This window comes from Vigna unguiculata, chromosome 5 (genome assembly GCF_037176805.1).
Source record: "Vigna unguiculata cultivar grain cowpea cultivar isolate G323 ecotype 2 chromosome 5, ASM3717680v1, whole genome shotgun sequence".
Lineage (NCBI taxonomy): Eukaryota > Viridiplantae > Streptophyta > Magnoliopsida > Fabales > Fabaceae > Vigna > Vigna unguiculata.
Window position 1 is genome coordinate 13,354,052 of NC_140796.1, and position 18,399 is coordinate 13,372,450.

An 18,399-nucleotide genomic window follows, 5' to 3' on the forward strand; every position below is an offset into this window, starting at 1 on the left:
ACTTTGTCTTTCATCTTTAGTTTAAGGATGAAATATTTTTTGGTAATTCAATTTTTACATGCAATTATTTTGTTTTTTAAAATTTTGAACTAAATTTACTAAATTTTTTCAAACATATTTTTTAATTAATATTAAAATAAATATATGTAAAATAATTAATATTAAAATAAAAATATGTAAAACAGTATAAATAAATTAAAATAATATAATAAAATATGTTTAAAATATTAAATAAATTTAATCAAATTTTATTAAAAAAATTGAATTTACATATTTATAAATTAGAAAACTAGATTAATTCAAAATTTTGGAAAAAAAATAATTCTAATTTTTATTACAAAGACAAAAACATGTTTTACCTTAGATTAAGTTAATGACTTCTATCAAAAACACCATTTTTTATCTCCTTTTCGAGTTGATATTAATACTAATTACATTTAAACTCATCTTTTAAAATTAAAACTATAGTAATTATTTTCAGTAAAAACAACCTAATACTTATTCTCTTTATTTTATTTACAATTAGACTTGTCTCAAAATGTTGTACAATGATACGTTAATAAATTTAATCACATTTTTTATATTTATTTATTTTATCTTAAAACTATATTTTCATAAAAATGAATTTTTATATTTTATAAGAAAATTTATATTTGGCTTAAGTGTATTTTTTTTCATTGTTTACGTACAAGAATAAATACTTATGTTTTATATATGTTAAATTTTTAATTTTTATTTTCAAAATTTTATTTACTTAATGAATAGCTAATAAAACGAAAATAAGGGATGTCGGTATTTTTTATTAAAAATATAAAATGGGAAATATATTTTAATAAAATTAGAGAGTGAAAGTGTTATTTAATAAAGTTGAAGTAAATGTAAGTGCTTTTTTTTTCTAAAAGTAATTTTGAAAAAATATAAATTTAAGAATACTTTATGTGATCAACTAAATTAATCAATTTTCTTAATTATGTCTACAAATTTAATTTAGACTTAAAAACTTATCAAGTCTAGAAATTAACTTTGTGTTTGTAAATAATTCTAAAAATTGAAAAATATGATATTTAAATTAATTGTAATTAAATTCCTTTTAATTTTTATTTTTTTTGAATAAAATAATTAAAGTATCTTATATTTTAATTTTTTTAATTTAGATAAAGTAGTTGAATTTTTTTACGATAAATTTTTTAATTTCAAAAAAATTTATTTTAATATTAAATTTACAAAAAATAATAATCAAATTTAAGTATTTAAATAATATTTAAAAATTTAATTTTTTCAACATGCATAACGTTTGTAAAGAGAGTGTGGCTACTTGTTAACTTTCAAAGTTTATAAGTAAGTAATTATAATTATTTATTTTTTATTTAATTTTAAATTTTATTATTTTAGTTAGGTTTAATTAAGTTCTAAATTTATAAATTTAAAAATTTTTAATTGAGTTTTTATTAAATTTTTATTGATTAAGTATTTAAAAATTTAAAATGTTTAGTGATTGATGTGACTATTAATTGTATGATGAGGTTATTATCTTATATTATATTTAACTTTATAATTTTATAAGTTTATAAATTTATGATTTTTTAATTTTATGACGTTATAATTTTTAAATTTTAAATTTTATTATTGTATAACTTTAGGATAATTGTTATTTTTTTTTCATAACATGTTTTTAATGATGACTTAATTGTTATAGATTTTTTTTGTAATAATTATGTTTATTAATATTTAATTAGATTCTGATTGATATTTTTTTATTTTAATAGTAATAAAAAATAAAATAATAGATTATTTTTCACTTATCTTAGCATGATATTAATCATCTCATTCTTCTATTAGATAAGTTATTTCTTAAGATCTAACAAATTACAAGTAAGTATTTTCATTTTAATTATTTGAAACTTAATCTAGAAAAATGTTATATGAAATATTTAATAAGTAAAAAAAAATTAGAAAAACTTATTTAAAATTGAGTCTATATCAAATACAACCAATTTTCTAAGAAAAACTATTTAAAGAAAAACAACTAAAAAAATTCATTTTTGAGAATTTTATTTCTTTTATATTAAGTAACAATCATTAAGTATATAAATCTTAAATATATTATTTTGGTTAACCCAAAATTATTAATCAAAATTCATTATTTTTTTGTCATATATTAATATAATCATATATAATATAAATGTTTTAAACATGACTTTCAAATTAAAGCTTGTGTTTTATTTATATGTTATCATTTAAAAACTCTGTATACTCTAAGAGGACAATCAAAGAAAATATTTAAATTTATGTCTTATCATTTAAAAATTTGTATTCTTTGATAGGAACATCAAACATAGAAAATATGACAACAAATTACAAAATATTTTGCATGCTCAAACAATATTTTCCTTGTGTTATAATCTAATAATGAGAAGAGACTACCACGTCCTTTAATTTGAAAAGTTAAAATTTTAGTCAAAAAGTAGTTTTTTTTTTCACCAATTGTATAATTTGAAACATTATTTCTTAAACCGGTGCACTTGTTTTTTAAATTCTTTGCAAAGCAAAGGTAAGTTATGTGAGAATGGCATGACTTTGTCCTAAAGAGGTCATGCAAAAATGAAACAATTTTAATTAAGTTGTGTTGAATAGATTACAGAGACTTTAATATATTTGACAGAAGTCGTCAAAGACAAAGACGCCTTCACTTAAATTAATTACGAAAATATAATCAAAGTCGTGCTTTAATGATACGACTTCATTGAAAAAAAAGTATCACCATAACGACTTTATTAACAAGGAAAGTATTGTTATAATGGAACGACTTCAGTGTATTAGGCTATAAGAAAAGTCTTGTCATAATGACATAGACTTCAATGTGTTGGGACTATAAGGAAAGTCTTGCCACAATTACACGACTTCATTGTTAGTATCCAAGGAAACAAATACAAGATGTAAGTATTATTGTGAAAAAGAACAAATTATTTGGTTGTAATAATATTAAATTGAATAAAGAAGTTAAAATTTTTCAGGTCTTACACAAAATGTCTTTGCAACTTATGTTAGTACGACTTTTTTATTGTGAAATTATATCATCTTGACACGACTTATTTTTTTTGAATTTTTTTAATTTTTATACCCTAATAGCAAAACTAAAGTACACCATTGCAGGAAAAAAAATCCAAAAAGTAACCCCTATCTAGATCTGTCTATATAATAAAAACTGACCTTTTTTTTTTTTTTTTACAAATGAATCTCAATACTTTAAGCACAACATTTGAAGATGGGTGAGCACTTACACAAAAGTCATGAAAACGAAGGAGACATGCTTAACAAATACGTCAACTCATAAAAAATATAGAATGCCAAATGAAACTAGGAATAATACTTAAAATAGAATATACTTTACTTTAACTTCAAAATACAAATATATTTATTTATATTTTTTACTAATATTTAAAAATATATTCTAATTTCACTTCTATTTCAGAAAAAAAAAATTGTATGAAACAGTACAAATAATTTCTGTGGGAATTTGTATCTTCCCTGCTATTAAAAACTTTAATAAGAGAGGTTGCTTTCTTCGTACACTATATTTTATTTCTTTCGTTTAATGTTTATGTATAAATATACAGATGGCGTATTTATTAGTTTTCTTATTCACTATTAAAAATACATCTTTTATTAATTTTTTTTTTAATTTTTTTTCTTAAAATATACTTACAAATGAATAATACAAGAATTTGCTATATTTTTTTAAAATATTTTGTAAAAGTTATTTTTTGCAGAAAATTTCATAGAAAATATTTTTAAATTTAATAATTTTGTAGAAAATAATTATACATAAAAAAATTACAATAAATTAAAATTTATAAAAAAATAATAAATAAAAAAAATTTCTTGTAAAATTTTATAATAAATTTATAAAAAAAATCTCATACAATATAAAAGATTATAGTAATGAATTGTATAAATTTGTCCTTAATTTTTAAAAATTTATTTTGTGGGATAATGTTTCATATACCTTGATAGCTCACGGTCTGTAATTATTTTTTCTTTATAGAAATTGTAGAGTTTCAATTATTTAGCACACTACAATTGGAATCACCACTTAATATTTCAAAAATAAACTATTGAACCACAAAAACTGGATAATTGGTAGGAACCGCATGATAGGAATAATATATATATATATATATATATATATATATATAATAATAATAATAATAATAATAATACAATATATTCAAATCATATTTAAGTATAAGTTAAAAATTGTGTATCTGGAATTAATGAAGGATATATGGAAGCACGTAATATGGAATGCTACTGTTACTATATCTTTTAAGACTGACTAATGGGTATCAGCTTATAACCTCTCAGCAGATTAAGGACCTCTCAAATAAGTATCTGATTATTCAAGCCCATCATAGACCGTTTACTAAACAATCCAACCCATCACGGATCGTTTATCAAAAACCCAAAACTATATATATTACCCATACAATAATTAATTATGTGCAATATAATTAACATTAACAAATAACTTAATTTATTGATTAATGCTAATCCATAATAATAACAACATAGAGAATAATAATTTTATATAATAAAATTGTATAAAATATAACATTCTCCCACTTTGATAACATTAATAAATAAATTAATTATATCAATTGCAACATAAGTACAAATACCAATTAAGAAATATAAACATGAATTACTAAGATAATATCCGATAGAGATATTTACCATATGCCTAGATTTCTTAAATAATGGATAATATATAGAATAAAAACAAACATAATAAATATGTGATCCCAAAATGGTTCATAAATTCTCTATGTAGAAAGAGAAAGAGATGTAATGAAACTGACGACGTCATTGACAAATTTACATCTCATGAAAACCATAATAATATAAAGTGTAAATCTCAGACTCTCACCAACCCAATACATCAAAAGACTTAACCACACCCATATGAGTTACATGATTTTGAAAAACTCCAATAGATAAGCCTTTAGTTAGTGGGTCTGCTAACATATTTTGTGTAGCAATATGCTCAATCCAAGTTTGATAATCAAAAACTTTCTCTCTAACAAACTAAAATTTTATATCAAAATGCTTTGAGCGAGTAGAACTTATGTTGTTTTGAGATAAATGGACGACAACAACAATGTTGTCACAATATATCACAAGTGGCCTATAAATACTTTCAACAATTTGAAAGCCAGAAATCAAATTTTTAAGCCACACAACATGACCAGTAGCTTCACAACAAGCAACATACTCTGCCTCCATAGTGGAAGTAGTTGTAAGAGTTTGTTTAACACTCTTTCAAGAAATGGCTCCTCCTGCCATCATAAAAATAAAGCTAGAAGTAGACTTTCAATCATTAGGGCAACCAGCAAAATCAGAATCAGAATAACCAATGACCCGAAGTTGATCAGACTTCTTAAAGGTCAACATATGATCCTTAGTTCCCTGCAAATATCTAAAGACTTTTTTAACAACTTTCCAATGATCAAAACCTGGATCACTCAAGTATCTCCCTAAAGCATTAACAATAAAAGCAATATCGGGATGAGTACAAACTTGAGCATACATTAAACTACCAACAGCGAAAGCATATGGGATTTTTTTTCATTTCAACTCTGTCATTATCATTTTGAGGACACTAAGATTTAGAGAGTTTGTCACCGTTTTGAACAAGTGTTGCACATGAGGAGCAAGAATGCATGTTAAACCTCTTAAGGACTTTATCAATGTATCCTCTTTGAGACAATCCAAGAATGCCACGTGACCTGTCACGAGAGATCTGAATGCCCAGAACAACAAAAGCATCACCAAGGTCCTTCATAACAAAGTGGCTATTTAGTCTAAATTTTGTCTCAGTCAAAAGTTCAACATTGCTACTAGCAAGAAGAATATCATCAACATATAAGACAATAATGATGAATGACTCCCATTTTTCTTCAAGTAAATGCATTAATTTGAGGCATTTTCCTTGAAGCCAAAAGAAGTGACCACCTGATCAAATTTCAAATACCATTGCCTAGAAGCTTGTCTTAGTCCATAAATAGACTTCTTCAACCTGCAAACCAAATGCTCCTTACCTTTTTTAGCAAAGCCATCAGGTTGAACCATATACACTTCTTCAAATAAATCTCCATTTAGAAAAGTTGTTTTGACATCCATTTGATGAAGCTCCAAATCAAAATGAGCTACTAAAGCCATAACAACACAAAAAACATCCTTAGTAGGGATCAGTGAGAAAGTCTCCTTATAATCAATGTCATCCCTCTGACTATAGCCTTTTGCTACAAGTTTAGCTTTATACCTCTCAACTTTTCCATCTGGACTACACTTAGTTTTGAAGACCCATTTACACCCAAGTGGTTTACAACCTAGTGGCAAATCCACAAGATCCCAAACATCATTATGTGCCATAGAAGCTAACTCATCATGCATAACATTTAACCAATCATCACCATGAGAACTATAAATAGCCTCTTCAAAAGTAGTAGGATTATCAACATTATTTAGATCATATTCAGGCTCTTGAAGATACACAAGATAATCATCATGTATAGAAGACCTGCGTACTCTTTGAGATCTCCTCAAAGAAATTTCTTCCAAAACATCATCATGAACTTGTTCATTTACTACAAGTGATGTGGTATCCACAAGATCTAGAACAAATTCATTTTCATCACAGACAATTGGAATCACATTATCTGCAGGAAGATAAATGGACAGCACGGGAATAACAACACGGTCTTCTCTAAGAGTGACTGGTCATGGTGCATTGCTCCCACTGTCCAAATCATCCTCAAAGAATACTGCACGGTCAGACTCAATAACCCGCATAGAGTGAGAAGGACAATAAAACCTGCTACCATGAGAATCCACACAATAACCAATGAAGAAACCACTGACAGTCTGGAGATCAAGTTTTTTTAACTGAGGATTGTAAGGCCTCACCTCTGCCTTACAACCCCACACATGGAAATGTCTCAAACTTGGCTTCTTCCTAGACATGAGTTCATAAGGAGTCTTTGAAACAGACTTGTTAGGTACTTGATTAAGAATATACACAACAGTTCTTAAAGCATCTCTCTAAAGGAAATCTGGTAAAGAGGAATGACTCAACATACATCTCACCATCTCTAAAAGAGTGTGATTCCTCTTTTCTGCAACTCCATTTTGCTGAGGAGTATCCGACATAGTATACTAAACTTCAATACCACATTCATCAAGAAATATAGCGAAAGGTCTAGGATTTCTTCCAGTTTCATCATATCTGTCATAATACTATCTACCTTTGTCAGACCTTACACATTTTATCTTTTTTCCTGTTTTCAACTCAATAGTAGCTTTGAAAGACTTAAAAGCATCCAAGGAACTTGATTTTTCCTGTAGAAGATCTATCCATCCAAATCGGGAATAATCATCTATAAACGTGATAAAATACCTATATCCCCCCATGGAAGTGAGTGTGATAGGTTCACATATATCAGTATGAATAAGCTCAAACACATTGTCACTCATGTTTGCTCCTGTATTTCTTACTTTTGCGGTAAGCTTGCCCTTAACACAATCAACACAAGTATCAAAATCAAAAAAATCCAGATCATGCAGAACACCCTTTTTAATCAACCTCTCAATCCGAGGTCTAGAAATATGTTCCAGACGTCTATGCCACAACATAGAGGAATTTTCATCAACTCTACTATGCTCACGTCGAATAACATAATTAACAAACATGTCATTCATATTCGGCATGTAAAGTCCATCATATAAAACTCCTAAGCTAACAATAATTGAATTGAAATAAACAACAAGTTTACCATTGCCAAATTCAAAAGTGTTGCCACATTTATCCAAAATTGAAACTGAAATCAAATTCCTTCTTATAAAAGGTACATAAACAACGTCTTTTAATAACAAAACATGTCTAGAAGGTAAATTTAAAGAAACTACTCCTATGTCTTCAACTGGTGCTCTAACTCCATCTCCCATGATAATCTTGGACTCGACATCACTTGGTTTTCTCAAACTTGTGAACCCTTGTAAAGAATTCACAACATGAATAGTGGCACCCGAGTCTAACCACCAAGAATTGGGAGAAACATCAATAACATTAGATTCAAAACAAGCTAGAGCATATAAGAGTATACCTTCCTTATCAGCATTCTTCTTTTTAAGAATATGACAGTCATCTAGCTTGTGCCCAAATTTCTTACAATAGGCACAATTCCCCTTGAAATACTTATTCTTAGGCTCCAAAACCACTGATGCTTTTCCCGTGTTCCCCTTTTCAGGACGAGATTTACCTTTGAATCCCTTTGTCACAAGTTTAGTGCTGGAAGTAGTAGTTGTGAACTGCACACTATGAGACTTGGTCTTTTTAATCGGTGCTTCCTCTTGAGAAATAATAGCTATCATTTCATCAATTGTCCATTCCTCCTTTTGAGTGTTGTAAGAAGTCTTCAACACATGAAATTGAGAAGGAAGAGATTCCATAACCTGCCAAATCAAGTAACTATCGCCAAGCTCTACCTTTAGAGATTTGAGTTTATTATAATAGTGCACAAGCTTCATATGCTCACGAACACCACTGACACCATCATATTTGGTCTTCTCAAGAAGTAACATATATTGACCATTTTGAGCTTTGTCAAAAGTCTTAAACTTCTCACCAACTGATATCATAAAATCCTTAGCATTGTCATTATCCGGAATGCTCTGTCGAATAGAATTCTCCATGGTATATCTCATCACCATTAGGCACACCCTGTTCAAGTGTTCTCATTTTTCACGAGAAGCTCTCTGGACACTAGTGGACTCAGGCGTAAGAGCTGAAGGTTATACTTCTCTCAAGGAAAAATCCATGTTGGTAATTGCTAGATACAAATCCAAAGATTCTTTCTGGTCCTCAAAATTTGTCCTATTTAAAGTTTTGATCGAAGTCAATGACATAGGCAAAAAAGCTGATATCAAAATAACAAAGAAACATTTAATACACACTTATTGTGTAAATAAACAAAATAAATATTTATGAATACACAACAAAATATGCCTATAATACCTAATTATTTCTCATTCACTATGATCCCGCCTAAGGGTCCCAAATCATAATAAATAAGAAATATAATAAAATACAATGCACATCTCATGTCAAAAGAAATCTAATACCGATAGGGTACAAGACAAATAATTAACATAATAAAATTCAAAAAATACATTGTATCAAGAAAAATAAAATACATTAATAATAAAATATCGATAGGGTATAATTAATATTAATGTAATATCAAATTAATTAATAAAATAATTAAATTATATCATTCCCACAAAATTTCATACAATTCTATCCACGATAGGTGAGCTAACAATTATATAAAATTATATCATGAATAACAAAAATATAATAAATTATATAATACATGAAATCATAATAATTGTTATTATTATTAATTTAATTTTTATTATTTTTTTATTATTATTAAATAAAATTATTTTATTAATTGTTATTATTATTAATTAATTTGGTGCACATACTGATGCACAATAGTTATTGTTTTAAAAGATTCAAAAAGTGATGTATGTAAATCTGGTGCACGTGGGCCATTAGGGTGCGAAACTTATGCCACCAAAAAGTGACCATCATCCACAGCGAACCACCACACAGATCCAGCATCAAAACCCACCATTGTTGCGCACTGTCGCGAACCTCCACGACAAAAACAACCACCGTTTGCACTACCGCGAACCTCCGCGATGAAAATAACGTTCACCGCTGCTGCGCATAACGCAGACCACCACCACGCTGATCGAGCACCGTGAGCACCTCTGATGCAGCGTCGTGATGTCGTGTCGTGATTCAGTGTCGTGATGTAGTGTCAAACATTTATTGCGAAAGAGAAAATGAAATTGGTTGGTGGTGAAACGAGAGAAACCAGGGGCTTTGATTTTGAATCTTGATTTATCCAAAAACCAATTAACATTGATATATTAGGTTTTAAACAATAACAAACCTCACGAGCACAGATCATGAAATTCCAGAAAGGATTCTACTCCTAATTAGGATTCGAATTTGGTGCTTTTATAATATTAATTAAACCACATCAGACCAATAATTAATAAATAATTAAACTCTTTAATCAAATTTTGAATGCAATCAAAAGTTAAGGTCTCTTGTAAGAATGAACAGTTATGAAAATTATGATACACTTTTCAAAAGAATAATTATATTTTGTATTTTATAGCTCTAATACCAATTGATAGGAATAAAATATATATATATATATATATATATATATATATATATATATATATATAAAAGATACAATAATACAATATATTCAAATCATATTCAAGTATGAGTTAAAAATTGTGTACCTGGAATTAATGAAGGATCCATGGAAGCACAAAATATCAAATAAACCTAACAAAATTTGATTAAAATGATTAAATCCACGTATTTTGAGAGATAAATGACTAAATTAGTCCAAAATTTCGAATTAAATTAATTCTAAAATTCACTTAAAGTTAAGGGACAAAAACATATTTAGCCCTATTATATGAGATGAGAAAATTTGTCATTTTGTACAATTATTAGTAAAAATAGATCTATTAAATACGTAATTCTACAAAATTAAATAACAAAAGTTAAAAGAATACACGGAAAATAGGCCAATGTTAAGCTAAAAATAATATTTATAAGTCATATAATTCTCATTCACTTGAATTTTGGTTATCTGTCTCTATAAATTTTAGATCCTTCTATTTTCACGCAGAAAAAAAAATCATTGTATTTTTACTTACATAGATTTTAATTAGTTTGTATCACTAATATTTACTTCTTAATTTTTTTACCCATATGAACCCTTACAGAGCTTTTACTTATTCAGACATTGTTCTCACAAGATTAAAAAAATATATATTGCCAGATACAGTGATGAACATGAAAAGAGACTTTCATAGTTCTGACATTAGAAATTGATCTCAGAAGATAAAAGAAAGAATGCTAAATACATTTATGTACACGAAAAAGAAAAAAATTTAGAAAATTTTACAATATTTAAGGAAGTTCAAAAACATTCTTTTGAATACCTTTCATTCAATATCATTTAACTTTTAAAACTTTCAATTCGGATAAATATATTTATTTTATTTTTAAATAAAATATTTCAATAAACATCTGATAAAAAAAATAAAAATATTACTTCAACAAGTTTTAATTTATATATCCACAAATAAACGATTTCAACAAGGTCAATAAAAAAATATTCATATAAATTTCGACCAACATTAGTCAAAGTGACGTTGATAAAATGTTGTATTTCATACAAAAGCTGAAAGATAACCTCACACGATTAGTTGAAAAAAAAATCCTTATTTATGATGATAATAGACAATATTATGAAAATAATATATGTTGATATTAACAAGAAAATCAATTTTTGACAAAAGAATAATATATGTTGATATTAACAAGAAAAATAAATCGAAAATGTGTTAATGTAAAGACCGAGAAAATGACATTTTAGAATTGATAGTGACTTTAAAGTAGTGAGATTCAATTATTTTTATATTAAAAGATTTTAGTATAAATAATTTTGTTATAAATGACTTTCATCATCTTAAAACACAACATCTCTATAAACTACTTTTCTAAAGTTTTTCGACTTCTCTTTAGGAGTTCTCATCCCTTTATTGTCTGATTGAATATCCGAGACCGTAAGAGTGGTCCTCGCGGCGCGTTTTTCAATTTGGATTGATCAATTTCTCCGTTCGTGTAAGTTGAGTTTTAGTCATTTTTCTTGGTCTTTTTCTGTTAACAGTTGCATGTGAGTTTTCTTTCACTTGCATGCACCTTTTTAGTTATCAATATGAGTCTTTGTTGATCAGTTACCATAACGGTATGTCCTGGTCATTCTTGTAATATTTCTATGTGTAGATAGAACATCCTATAAGTTGAGAGGGGTTTCATTGGTTAAAGTCTTGTGAGCTGCTTGGTCAGGTAAGGGAAGCTAGTCTTGACTTGTTTTGTGGTGTGTTTGCTATTTGATGGATGCATGTTGTTGTTAGATTAATTAGGGATAAATTGACTATTTTGATAAATTTGGTTTGATGTGTATTGTTAAGGTGATCTTGTATGATTTGGTTGAAAGTTGCATATTAGAATGGTTGTGCTTGTTTGGATTGATCTTGTGATGTTTGAGAGAATTGGAATTTGAGTAATTGAGTAATTTGGTACAAGCCTCAATGTTTTAAAATTTTTTTTGGACCAAAGTACTACGATAGGGCCACTAAATTGATCAATTAAACATGTCTAACTTCCTTCATATCATAGAGTGCATTTTTTGGTTTCTGACATAACGTTGAGCAGTAGAAGACTAGCGTTGAGCTCCATCTTCATTGTGCAGGTCTGGGAGCGATTAAGCTCCAGGCCATTGAGCCCTAGCTCTAGTTTGTACCGTTGAACGCTGAAATTTGCGAATGTTATGGCACTGAGTGGTAGTAGGGCATCATGAAATGTCATCCTTGTAATGCAGGTCTGGAGCATTTTAGCTTGAGAACGTCGAGTGGTAGAAATTTTTGATTAGCGTTGCCTTTTTGTGAGTAGAATGGCGCTGAACGTCAGAGGTGTCATTGAACACCACCTTTTTTGTGAGAAGTGTGGCACTGAGCGTCACCTTTGAGCGCTAGTTTATATGTTGGCCTTGTTTTATTCTTTGACTGCTTGATATAGATATATTATAGAGCTGATGTGTGTTTATAATGTTGTTTATTATTAATTGAGGTGATGATAATCTTAGTGTATGCCGTGATATAATGGAGTTTAAGGAGTTTCAAGAGAAATTCTTTGTGATGGTAATCTTAGTGTATGCCTTGACATAAGAGATGTCAGTAAAGGGGTATCCTGAACTCTAATAATCATCCACACTCAAATAGAGTATACTGAGTTATGTGGTGAGAGTCGTAAGAGATCTTAGTCTTTGGATTTGTTTGGGTCCTAGGCGCTAAAGGGACCTTGTGTGTGGTTAGGTGATAATCACTTGAGGCTACACTCTACATAGTCTAAGAACCATCACAGGTACACGCCTCAAGGGTCAAGGACATGTATTTGGATAATTGAGTTTAGTGTTAATTGTTTTGTGTGCATATACATATATCTATTTTATCTATATGTTGACATGAAATTGACAATATTTACTATTTTAGAATAAATTTTTCTATACACCAGCTTACCCTATTGTTTGTTTTGTGTTTGCTCATCTCTTTCTTTTGTGATGAGGAGCCATTAGTTAGAGCAGTGAAAGGTCTCAGAGAACTTTAATAGTGATTAGTTTTTGTTTGTTGGTCTAGTTTGAGGATATAAGTGTTATATTTTTATAATCATATTTTTTTTTTAAACTTTATTAATATATTTTATACATTCGATTATCTGAATACCATGATAAAATGTTTTATTTTATTAGTTTTAAGTTAATGAAATGGAAAGACCGTTGATATCGATAAAAAATTCTTAATTAATATTAACTGATAAAAAAAATAGAGTGAGATAGTGTCATATGAAATTAAAAACCTTTCGAATATCATATAAAATATGATTGTCCTTTGAGCATTAAATTATTAGTATCCAGTTGCAATGAAAGTTAGTTGATAATGACATTAGAAAAGTAATTGTAAAGTGGTTGCATGAGATAAGAAATGATTAGAAGTGACATTGCATAAGAAGAAAAGGAAAAGACTATATGAAGAAGATGCATGTAATAAAGGGTAAAACTATGGATTGGGAAAAGGTTTGGAATCTGATAACCGAAGAAACTCATAAAGAAAATGAGAAACGGACAAGTACAGACTTTTGCCTGATCAATCATTTTCAAAATTCATGAAAGATTTAATGGCCCACATTGATTCATCATGTTGATTTAAAGCCATAAGACTGTGTAAGTTGAGCCAAGATATGGAATAGTAATAAATTAAAAAGCATTGACATTTCACAACACAATAGTAGTACACAACAACTCTGTAGCACAAGTAACGAAATACGTAATGAAGTATCTATCATGGTGAAAGAAGAAGAGGAAGAAGAAGAAGAAGATGATGATGAGTTTTGTGGTTGACTTGGTTTATGCGGAGAGAGAATGGTGACGAGAGGGAATGGAAAATGGACGGTGGAGATGGAGAGGAATGTTGACAGAGATGACAAGTCACCTTCTGAGACCAAAATGGGACAAGGCATTGGACACTCTGAAACATGCATTTATGGAGTCATAACTGTTGCATGCTTGCGTTTTCAAAATGTCAGCACTAAGGACGAAGCATGCATATGCACACAATAGGAGACCCCACTTCAGTGACTTGCCATTTTGCCAAGTCTCACCTTTGGTACCCCTGTCCCTAACACTGTCTTCATATCATAAATATATATATTTTTCCTTACTACACATTTCAAACCACATTAATATCATCAAACCACTGTTACATTATTCTACCTTAATCAACAACTCATATACGCTTTTAACCATAAAACACAACTCTCTTTGATATCAAGACAAAAGTTTGTTCGGAATAAGTCCTAGTTCTACATCGGCACAAATGATAAGAAAAAATATTCATAAACATTTTGTTTTGAGATTTTGTATTAAAAGCAATGTCACCTTCTTTATGTGACTTGAACTCGTGTTACATTTAATTTCTACCGACTCAATCCTTCAAAAAGAAAAAGAAAATATATTAGAATCACTGGTTCGTCTTAGTAATCGACTTGGACCTAAGAAAATTGAACACATATCACATTTAATCTCTTTCACAGAAAACAAGTCATCAAAGTGGTTGGAAATTCAAGTGTGAGTTTAAGTCACACGTTGAATAAATATGAGAAAGTTGAGCACTATATAATGATCAACGCCCATAAACCCACCCATTGCCTTAAGGTTTCGGGTTAAGGGTGATGTTAATTTCTTATGTGTGGGTTGAACTCATGTCTCATGGTGTTAAATATCCTGGTGATCCTCTTCTAAAGTTGATCACATGTCATGTTCCTGATTTATTTTATTTTATTTTTATTTTTCTAAATCTTTTAAAAATATTAAAAATTGGCCACCAGGTGTCATTTTCTCATTCTCGATTTAGTCATGTATTCTTATTTTGTCTTAATTTACTTCTAATTTTTTTGTAGAAATTGAACAATTTCGTCACTTCCAAATTGAAAAAAAAATTAATTTTTATATAAATACTAGACAAATATTTTAATTAAATTTGATATTTTTATTCAAATTGATATTTTTATTATATATCTTTAACAAAAGTAAGTTTATTTAAATTTGTATTACATATTTAATTTTATTTAAAATTGTTTTCAAAATTTAAATTTATTTGTTTTAAATTGTTATATAAATTGTTTAAAATTATTTTAAAGTTTTACGTTTGAATTTATATAATTGTTATTTTTACACCAACCCAAACATTTGTATATGAATTATTGAACTTTACACATTATAAAAATATACAATTATTTGAAATATAAATTCAAATAAAAAAACAATATTAAAGTATGATATAATAAAATATCAATACAATTACTTGAATTTTTTTTCTATTATCCTTATTTTCTATTAACAACTTTAAAACAATTTTAAATAAAGTTAAATGTAAAAAATAAATTTTAACAAAATTAATCTTATTAAAAATATTTAATAGAAATATAAATTTGGTTTCAATTTGGAAAGGGACAAAATTGATTCATTTTTTTACAAAAATTGAGACTAAATTGAGACAAAATAAGAATACAAGATCAAATTGAGAATAAGAAAATGACACTTGGTGTAACAGTGACACATGATACTGTCACTGCCACATCATGCTATGTGGAACATTGTGAGTTTGACAAATTTTCTTTTTGTTTTAAATTAAAAAAAAATGAACTAACGTAAAAAAATTTAATTGCATCAAATTTTTCAAAAGAGACCAAATTGAGATAAATAAGAATAAAAAGACCAAATTATCAATATTTTCCTACAAAAATGGGACCACAAACATTTTTTTTTTCAATCTAGATATCATACATAACTATTTGGGCCATCCAGTTGCAAAATACTTTGGCCATAATAAAAGGGGTTAAAAGTTTATTTCCGAGCAAAACATTGAAGTTTATTAAGATATTCAATTACAAGTGAGAGTTGAAACATGTGTATTTATGGAAAAGCAGTGTATTGATGGATGTAATTATTATATGTATAACCATAAGATTAGTTGGTTGTTGCATTTGTTGTAAAAAAATGTAGAGATGAAGAAATTAGTATTTTCACAGAATCCTAGAATAGATGAAAATACACATGTGAAGGGAGATGAGACAGATATAACATTGTGTGTGTGATTTTTCCAAAGACAGTTAAATTTGTTTATGCACAGTAATAAGAGGCTAGAAGAACAGTGTTAAAAGAGGATAGCAGGAGAATTAGAGGTGGTTAATTAGAAGGGGCATAGAAGGGGCAATTTGTGTCGAAGATAAGAGTGTTCATATATAGTACTGAATTAGCCTTACTTGGGAAGAATGTGTTGATTCTGTTAAAAAAAATGTTAATAATAAGGTGATGATGAGTGACACAGGGAGAATGAGTTTCACTCATCTGTTTTCACAAACACACCCACTCTCTCTCTGCATGGGTTGAAGGCTCACTTGAATGCTCCTCTAAAAGGAACATGAGCATGAGACTATAGTACTTTTTACCCATCTAATTCACCACTCTTTCCTTTTTGTCTCTTTCTCTCCTCTTTACTGTATCTTTCTCTCTGTCCCTCTATTTATACATCCCTCTCCTGTCTCAAGAAACTCATCAAAGAGAGAAAGAAAAAAAATGTCTCCAGCAGGCTCAGGTTCAGGTTCAGGTTCAGGTTCTTCAAGATGGAGCCCTACCACGGAACAACTCATGATCTTAGAGGAGCTCTACAGGAGTGGCATTAGAACTCCTAGTGCCTCACAAATTCAGCAAATTACCACACACCTTTCTTTCTATGGCAGAATAGAAGGAAAGAATGTGTTCTACTGGTTTCAGAACCACAAGGCTAGGGATAGACAAAAGCTCAGAAGGAAACTCACCAAGCAACTGCAGCTACAGCAACAACAACAACTCCATCATTGCCATCTCAATCCAGATATCACTAACCACTATTTTGCTGCTGCTGCTGCTGCTTATTCCCCTTGTTCTTCAACCCCGGATTTTCCCTTTTATAACCCTCCCACCTTTCTCTTTCAGGTAATCTTCTTTTCCCCACCATGCATGTACATTTTCTCACTGATCTTTCATATTTCTCTCTAACAACATCATGCATGCCAGTTTCTGGCTTGCCATCTCCTACAAAGTGAGGGCTAAATAAATGTTTTCGATCAACTCGAGGTATTTCTCACCGATTCATGTTTATTTAAGGAACCTATGTGTCTGCAGTTAAAATCAGCGATGTAAATGCACAAAAAGACAGACATGCATTAGGATCGGTTTTCTGGGGAAGAAGTATCGGATTCATCTCAAAAAGAACATGATCTAAGTTTGAGTTATAAGTGGAGTCAGGGAAAATATTAATTAAACCATATTGTTAACTTTTTTGTTTCTTTTTATGTTCAGGGAGCAGGAGGATCTGTGAACACATCTGAACAGGCATTGAATTGCGCATGGAGGGAAGGGGTGACCTTCTACAACAATGGTTGGAGTACACCTATGAATGTTAACAACCAAGCATCTTCATCTTCATGTTGCACTTCTTCTTCTCGACCCCTCAAGACCCTTGATCTCTTTCCGCTCACTACCACCAGAACCGATGAAGACTGCACCACCCCACCACCCAAGTAGCTCTAGTTTTATTGTTCCATTTTCATCCGCATGTTAATAACTCTTTCTTAAGAGAATTAATCTCCAAACTTAATATTCTTAGGAAATGAATTAATCATTCTGGAATGTACCAGTTAGCAAGAGAGAGCAGTGCTTAGTCTTGTACGTAGGATCTTTGGTTGTTGTTGTTGCACCATGTGAAAGAATGATCATAGCTCGATACTTTCATTCTGGTACGAATCCTGTGGGTACATGATGATACCAAGACATTGTAATGAACCGTGATGTCATTTATTTCTAAATGTTAAATGTTATTGTTTTTCAACCATATTAAAAGTTGTTGTTGTTGTTTGTTTTGTCATTAGTTCGGTTATCGAACGTATAAATATATGTTCTGACCATTATTCTGAATTTACATGGAAACTTTCAAACGGGAAATTTGTGCATGTTTGTATCGATATGATATGGTCCCAACCTGTTTTCTCTTTTAAGTCCATTTAATGTGTACCGGTGTTCTTCATTCATCAGTCTCGAATTTCTCATTGTGTACGCAAATGAGAGCGTCGATGGGCAT

General features: G+C 29.1%; 1 protein-coding gene across 1 annotated transcript; it reads left to right on the forward strand.

Annotated features, from left to right (window-relative positions):
- Window positions 1-16,740: 16,740 nt before the first annotated feature.
- On the forward strand, window positions 16,741-18,145 carry LOC114182922 (uncharacterized). The gene is made up of 2 exons (XM_028069723.2): window positions 16,741-17,255; window positions 17,622-18,145. The coding sequence occupies exons 1-2, from the start codon at window positions 16,857-16,859 to the stop codon at window positions 17,844-17,846; spliced, it is 624 nt and encodes a 207-aa protein (XP_027925524.1). The 5' UTR covers window positions 16,741-16,856; the 3' UTR covers window positions 17,847-18,145.
- Window positions 18,146-18,399: the final 254 nt, after the last annotated feature.

Coding starts and splice junctions, on each gene's coding strand:
- LOC114182922 (XM_028069723.2), top strand. CDS start 16,857: ATGTCTCCAGCAGGCTCAGGTTCAGGTTCAGGTTCAGGTTCTTCAAGA. Junction 17,256..17,621: donor CTCCCACCTTTCTCTTTCAG/GTAATCTTCTTT, acceptor TTTTATGTTCAG/GGAGCAGGAGGATCTGTGAA.